General features: G+C 25.9%; 1 protein-coding gene across 1 annotated transcript; it reads right to left on the bottom strand.

Moving 5' to 3' along the window:
• Positions 1 to 2,662: 2,662 nt before the first annotated feature.
• LOC110646893 (chaperone protein dnaJ 8, chloroplastic) lies at positions 2,663 to 4,581 on the bottom strand. Its single transcript, XM_021800490.2, has 3 exons — positions 4,053 to 4,581; positions 3,869 to 3,937; positions 2,663 to 3,074 (listed from the first exon to the last, which is right to left on the bottom strand). The coding sequence occupies exons 1-3, from the start codon at positions 4,284 to 4,286 to the stop codon at positions 2,883 to 2,885; spliced, it is 495 nt and encodes a 164-aa protein (XP_021656182.2). The 5' UTR covers positions 4,287 to 4,581; the 3' UTR covers positions 2,663 to 2,882.
• Between the last annotated feature and the right edge of the window lie 3,733 nt (positions 4,582 to 8,314).

An 8,314-nucleotide genomic window follows, 5' to 3' on the forward strand; every position in this document is an offset into this window, starting at 1 on the left:
AGTGGTACCCTTGCCTCCATCTAGGGCAGCTATACTATTATAACTCACATTTATGTACTCATGCCTTGCACTAAATAGGCATGCTAATTAGCCTTATTTTGACAGAAACATGATATTTCTTAGAGTATGTATCCCCCTGGCAGACCTCAACATGTCTGCTAGCTCAAATTCACATCACCATGTATTTCATGCAGATTGAGATACTAAATTAAAGCACTCTTACACTACCAAAGAATAACGCAGAATCTAGAAACAAGAAATTATAGAAAAAAAAAAAAACAAGATCCTATACTCCACATGTGACAACTCTAGGTATAGACTTTCCCATGAATCTATAGCCTAAGCTCTGATACCAACTTTCTCACGACTCAAATTCTGGGCTAGACCGGTACTAGGACTTGGATTAGTATAAGGCCCTCAAAGCCCATAGTAAGCCTAACTATTCCTAACCCAACCATAAAGTCCATCACTATAGTCTAAATCCAAGAAAATAAACAAACAGTCCGGCCATAAATTAAGCTACCCAACTGGGAGCAATACCTCACCCGACCTGTAATCACAATATATCTCAATTTAGGGAGCTCAGCTCACCCTCATAATCCTCAAACAATACATATAATCTAATGAGAGTTCGGCTCCCTCATCCAAGCACAACCACATAATAACCTTTACAACATCTAACAAAATAAGCTATTAAAGTCCCAGAAAGTTTAATACACTAATGGTACATGTAGAGTTTCTAGAATATAAATAAGGAAATAAGAACGTAATAAATCTGCTTCTGATAAACTTGCGAAGAAGAAATATGTTAAACTCAAAAAGCTCTCCTGTTACTAAGGAAAAATAGTTCACCAGAAGTAAGCGTTCAACTCATAGAGTAAGATATTAATTTTAAATACAATTTCTATAACTATCTAAGGCTAGTGCATCCCTAAGTATAAAATGCAACATATACAAACATATTCAATCAAATTTAAATAATACTCGCATAAAAGATAATTTAGAGCACTCACACACCTGTGTGTCACATCACCGTATATAAATATGGAAGCTAATTCCCTATACAACTCTTTTAGTCCAATACATGCCAGCGAGATCAATTTAAGTCGGACTTTCTCTTAATAATCTAAACGCAAGGGTCAGTAAGATTAACTCAAAGCCGTACTCACCCTGACTTATTCATAAAAAAGATCGAGTCGCAGCGAGTCAAGCTTCAGTCATTCTACCCGTCCTACCCATATCCAATATTACACCACATGCATACCGACACACGCACATAACTCTAAATTATCTTAAGGTGATACTCACAACAATTTCATCAAATAAAGATGTAATACAAACTGTGCTTAAGATTTAGCAATATACATATATTTATAAGTGAATATATGGGCACACCTTGAATATATAATAATATTAAAATTATAAATAAAATCAAATATCTACTCACAGAATAATCGGAGATCATTGAGGTGGCTGAACGTAGGAAGAAGGTTGACTCGGATCACCTAAATAATTATATTCATGAATCTATCAATATTAAAATAAAATAATAATTTGTGCATAAATAACTATTTAAAAATTCAGGATGTTACAAAAATTATTTTAAGATTTTAATAGAGATTGAGAAGAGGGACTAAAAAGCAGCGAAATAATATGCTATGCAAAATTATTTTAACATAATATTGGTTTAATCACTAATTTTAACAATTATTATATGGGACTGATATTGTTAGTTTTGAAATACTAAGACCAAAATGATATTTTTAGTAAATTAAAAAATTTGAAAATATAAAATGTTTATTTAGTCCTCTTGCATTAAAAAGGAATGACTAAAAAATTAGATTATTGATCAATTGTATAAATCATTAATCTAATTAATAATTGATGTGGGGACTCGAATTTAAATTAAGTGGGCTATATGTCTTTAACTGCTAGACTAAATTAGATTAGACGATGAAAGTACATAATTAGCTAAATAATCAATTTGTCAAAATAATAATTTGATATTTATAAATCAGTGTTTAGCTGATAAAATTAAAGCCCAATGCATTATAAGCCCATAACAAATGAATAAAAGCCCAACTAAAAATGTTCATACGTGGCCCAAATTTAATAAGACAAGATCAAGCATATGCACATTTTATTTCCAAGATACATTTAATATATTTGGCTTAAAATAAATATGACCTTAAATTTGTATTTTAAAATAAAAAAAATTATAAAATTTGAATATAATATCATATTTAAATCTTAAAAATTTTGAAATTTATTTTTATATAAATGAATTATCATAAAATTTTTAATTTAAATACTACTTTGGTCAACTTTCAGCTTTTAAACTTTTGAAAATTATAATTACTTTATTTCAAAAAACAAGATAATTTAATAAAATTTTACAACTCATATTTCAATATTTTTGTAAATTGATACATCTTCTCACAGAATATTAATTACAAAAAAATTATTTAACTTTTGAAAAAAATTATAATTTCTTCATTAAAAGATACATATACCAAGGTTCATTAAATATTATTTATTAATATTTAAAAAATAATATATATTCATTTTCATATGTAAAGACACTTTTTTTTTCTGTTAAGTTAATAAATTTTAATAAAAGTCACCATTAAAGAATTATTTTGGTGAAAAAGCACACACAATATTGATAAAATAAAGAGTCTCCACAACCATATTATTATGAACAGAAAATAACCTCATAATCCCACATCCATTATATACAAGGAACACAACCTTCTCTTTTAATTAAGGTTGCTCATTTACATATATGCATGTGTGTGGGTTTAGGGTTTAATTTACATAATTATTATTATTATTATTATTATTATTATTATTATTATTATTATTATTTACAATTTTCTTTCTCAAATGTAAGGATTAATATGGGATGTGTAGTCCCTAATTCCAGCACCTTCCCATCCCATCCACTCTTCCCACATGTCCCAATCTGGGTCGTTCACTCCTCTCATTGGCTCATCTATTCCTTGATCGTACGGCTCATATGATGAGTACATTTGTGATTCTTCTGCTTCTCCTCTCAAGCCACTCATCACAGTCTGCAATTCATATACAAGAAATGAAAAGGTTATTTGTTATTTGTTTTTGTATAGTATGATTCCTAAACAGTTTGTAGAACTGTTAAAAATAAATTTTAATTAAATTTTTTAAATTAAGATTCGTTTATTTTTTAAAATAATTTAAATATGAAAAATATTTTTTTATAGAAATATTTAATATTATAGAGTTTATAGTGTTTAAAGAATGATTAGAGATGACAGGTTCTAGACCTAAAAGTGCAATAATGGACCATGCTACAGACGCAACATCAAATTGAATGCCACAGACCAAACCCATAGAAATGATTGGTCCTTTTTTATTTTTACAAGACAGTAAGTGGTTAGGTGTCTGTTTATGACTAGAGCAATAAACAGAGAAGCATACAGGATTTCACAAGGTTATGCTACAAAATTTCCATCAAAGGAAGCCATTAAATTAAAAGTTTCCATTTCCTACATGAACCCAGAAGCCCAGAAACAAATGGGTTTTCTTTTTTTTTTTTTTAATTTTGCCCTAATATTGGGAAGGAGTTGTCATCTATAAGATTTGAACACCATCTACACTCCTCCTGATGCAGGGCAGACTTTGTCTTCTTGTGCAGAAGATATCAATTATTCAAAATTTCCAACAATTTCGCCTATTAAAAATTTCATTTTATCTAATGATTTGCTTACAGTTTCATTGCATGTATCTGGATTCTTTGAATTCCTAAAAGAAAATTTCTGAAAAAATCAGCATTGAAAATTTGTAGCCAAAAGCTTTAGCAGGAACAGAGATGGAGATGAATACATACATCATAGGCTTCATTAATCCGAGTGAACTGCACACTACAATTGCTTTCTCTGCATACATCAGGATGATACTGAAACACACCACCAGAAACAAAATCATCTAATCATTAAAATTGATTGAACAAGAACAAAAATTGGAGAATTGTAAAGAGAATCAAAGAAGAAATTGAAAAAAAATATAAGCACCTGCAAAGCAAGCTGCCTAAAGGCTTTTTTGACCTCAGATTCAGAGGCACCAGGCTGGATCCTAAGGGTCTTATAAGGATCCATCACAGAAGAAGAAGAAGAAACACAGAGAAACCTGACTCTATTTCTCCCCATATAATTATTCTTCTTTCTCCTATTCTTGATCTGAAACCAAGAAGATGAAGAACCAGCACAACCATTGCCTCCAATCATACCAATAGTAGCACTAGCCATACTTTCCCAAAACAACAAAAAACAAGAAAAACCCAGAAAATATTCTTACAAAAGATTTGATCAAAGAACCAGATACCAAGAAAAACAGAACAATGGACAAAGAAAGAGGGGGGTTTTGGCTCAAAAGATGCTTGAGAATTTGGTAAAGGTAAAAACTTTGAATAATAGAATAGAAAAAAGGATTAGGGGCGACGTGTAATAGGGTAATATTTATAGAGGGAAAACAAAATTCATATAGCCATTGGAGAGGAAGGGTCCTTATCCATAAGAGTCCGTTCTCTGTGATGGTTGTGACGTGTAACTGCGGCAATTTCAGTAGAAGAGTCCTGTGTTTATCTTGGTCCCAGTCAGATCGGGAGAAACGACTTCCGTTTTGGCTTTTTCTTTTAAAAAAAATAAAAAATAATTCTTGTTTACCTTAAAAAAGAAAAAAATGGTGGGTTTATTTTTGGGAATATTCCCTGTAATTTTGCTTTTTTAAAATTTAAACCCATATCTTTTGTGGTTTTGTAAATTGCTCTATAAATTTTTAATTTTATTTTTCTCATATTTTATTTTTTTAAAAAAATTAAAAAATAATTATAATCAATGAAATATTATACTCATTAAAAATATTAAATTAATTAGGTCTTAAATCTTTTAAAACAAAAAAAAAATTGTGTAATAACCCTAATTAACTTGCTTGGCATGATTAAAAATCTATCAATTAAATTAATACATTAATGGTAAGCCATGTGAAAAGAAGTGTTCCTTTGTCAAATTAAAATTGGTAGACCATTTAATATATTTTATTAATCTAATCTAATGCGGTTTGATTTTTTTTTTTAAATATTAGTTTTATTTTTGTTGTCTATAATCAAATAAAATAATATTATTATATTTATTTAATTTCTCTATTTAGGTGTAATTAAGGAGATTACAGATATGTTTCACATTGAAATTTCTGTGTGAATCTTAACTTAGTAAAATTAATTATAAAATAAGATTTGATTTTGATTATTTATAATAATAAGAGTTTTACATATTTATTTATTTATATTAATAGGAATTATATTTAATTAATTTATGTATATTTAATTTATTTTAATAATTTATTTATTGAACTTTGATTCTTCCCTCAAGTCAACTTTTGGATTTAATAATATTAACTTCCATTAAAAATGATAGGGACTTTTAATTTAATTATTTGATAATGACATTCAATCTAATCTCCTAACCACAAGACAACTATTTCAAAATTTAAATCACAACATTTAATATGACATGGAAATTAGAACTGTTGAATAATATTAGTTGTTTTATTAATTATTAATTATTTTAATAATTATCAATTATTTTATTAGCTACTAATTATTATATATTAATTATTAATGTTTAGTTATTAACGTAATGATTTAAAATATAATTGTTTGATAATAATAATTTTTAGATTAACCATTAAATATAAAATAATAATATTATTTTATTAATTTTGTCAAAATATTTTTTCAATCTTTAAAAATTAGTAATATAATTTTTTTATGAAATACTTCGTCAATCTCTAAACACTAATATAAATTCTATATCATCGAATAATATAAATAAAAAAGATAATATTTTGATTAAAATCAAAAAATTAAATATTATAGTGCTTTAGTCATATCTATTAATATTAAAAATAATTATTAGTGAATTAATAATTTATAAAAAAATTAGAAATTCAAATATTAAACAATTTATTTGATGAAAATATAAAATATTTAAATATCTAAAATTGAAAAAAAAATGAATGAGTGTTAAAATTCAAATATCATCCACCACAGACTCTCATTATTAATATAAAAAAATAGTTTTTTTTTTTTTAAATGACAAGGCGCTAAAGATAGAAAAATTAAAATAAAAGGAGCAAAGTGCAAAAACGATGTTATAGAAGGGCATAGAAAAATAGGTGACGTGTTCACAGGTGGAAATTTGTAATTGGCTAAGATAAACAAAAGCACAAGGAAATAATAATGGATAAAAAAAAAGGACAGCGAAATGGCTCGCAAATTAAGGAAAAGTGAAAAATTAGATTCAAAATAGAGAGACAAGCAGGATAACGCCACCGTTTTCTTTTGAGATGGATAACGCCACCGTTACTTCGTTAGAAACGGTGTCTTTTTTATTCTTCTAATTTCTCATTTATTTATTAAAAATTAAATAAGCGGATAAGAAGATATACGTGGAATTCACACGTGGCATAATTCAAAAAAAGCCAACGAAAAAGATTCCAATTAAATCATCGATATATAATAATTTTATTTTGACCATTGATTATATAGATTATACATAAATTTTGTAATAATTAATAATTTAATAAATTTATTTTGTCTAATAATTTATTAAATAAATTTATTGAGTAAGGGGTGTTCTCATAAACTCAATTTCATATAAATTTTAATATAAATATTTAAATTAATAATTATAAAATTTATTCTCATATAAAATTAACATTCTAATAAGAAAATTTATCAATTGACATTCCAAGTAATAAAAGTTTAATATTTCTATCAATATATATAAAATTTAATAATAATAACAGTAAAAATTATAAATTTTAGAATTTCAATAATAATTTTTGAATTGTTAAAGATGTTAAATTTTTTAAACAGAAACTTTCAGTTGTTATTCAAAGAAATATCAAGCATAACTTGATTGATATTCTTAATTTTATGAATGTGAGATTCCAAATAAAATCTGATGAACTTGCCAATAATGAGATATATATGAAACCCAATTTATGAATATTCTATCTAATTCATATTGATGGCAATTATTGAGATTTTGTATGTAGTTGGCAACTTCTTTGTCCCCAAGATAATGAATCTAATATTATAGATTTTTATTAATTGCATCTTTGGCTATGACTTCCATAGATTTTTATTTTATATATGAACAATTTGATGAAGAATAATTTCCTACTATTTTATTTATAATCAAACACCATAAGAAAATGTTAGATTTAATAGAAATGATTTTTACTGTTAAATGTATAAAATTTATTGTCATAAGCTTATGGTAGTAATATATAAATTACTGTATATTACTATTATATAAAATTATATTCATAAGTATTTTATAATAAAATTATAATTTTTATAAAAGAAAATATTTATAGTAAAAGTTATTACCGTAAAAAAATTTTAATGATACCAACGATTATTCTCATATTTTTTTTTATATATTATTAACAGTAATTATTTATACTGATGTCGTATGTTAGCTTTGTAGATAATAAAATTATTATTGCTGTAGTATTTTTACTATTAATCTTTGTGAAATAAATAGAAAAAATAGAAAATCATATTAATAACAGTAATTAAAATAAAGAATGAGATAGGCAACAAAATAGTCTTATTCATAGATGGAGCCTGCCTGCCCCATTACAATGATACCCTCTTTTGTCACATAGAAGAAAAATTCAAAGAAGGTTCAATCAAGAATATGATGACTCATTAAAATGGTTGATTGAAATTCAAAGTCCATATCTCTATGTATAAATATATTTAAAAATATATCATGTTAAGAGTGTTAATGCCAAGGAGATACCTGTATATAATTCAATCCATGTATAGGTCTATCACTATCACAAACTATTAAGAATTATTAAATCATTTGAATGGAATTTTGTACACCACTTTGCAATATATATATATATTTGAAGAGAAAGGGTGATTAGGGAAGAAAAAGTCTTCTCAAGCAATTTGTTATGCTAGAGGGATTTGTCAATGTACCTTTCTGTAGTTGGTGGGAAATTATTAAGTGAAATAAGAATATATTTCTTCAAATTATCTTATTAATATATTTTGTGACTAATATATATATATATATATTTTTTGAAATATTCTTTTATCCCATTTAATAATTTTATGTGAATAGGATTATGTAATATATCTAAATTATACATCTGTCTTGTTAATAAGGTTGTGGTTTGATATTGTTATCGGAAATGCTATTAAAAAAATATTTTTTAAAAAATAGATTAGTTAGAGATAAAGGTATAAATGAAT

This window comes from Hevea brasiliensis, chromosome 1 (genome assembly GCF_030052815.1).
Source record: "Hevea brasiliensis isolate MT/VB/25A 57/8 chromosome 1, ASM3005281v1, whole genome shotgun sequence".
Lineage (NCBI taxonomy): Eukaryota > Viridiplantae > Streptophyta > Magnoliopsida > Malpighiales > Euphorbiaceae > Hevea > Hevea brasiliensis.

What these genes read in the sequence shown, in the direction of transcription:
- LOC110646893 (XM_021800490.2), bottom strand. Translation starts at nt 4,286, where the DNA reads ATGGCTAGTGCTACTATTGGTATGATTGGAGGCAATGGTTGTGCTGGT. An exon ending in TTAGGCAGCTTGCTTTGCAG is followed by an intron (nt 3,938 to 4,052) that starts GTGCTTATATTT and finishes GGTGTGTTTCAG; the next exon opens with TATCATCCTGATGTATGCAG. An exon ending in GGATTAATGAAGCCTATGAT is followed by an intron (nt 3,075 to 3,868) that starts GTATGTATTCAT and finishes TATGAATTGCAG; the next exon opens with ACTGTGATGAGTGGCTTGAG.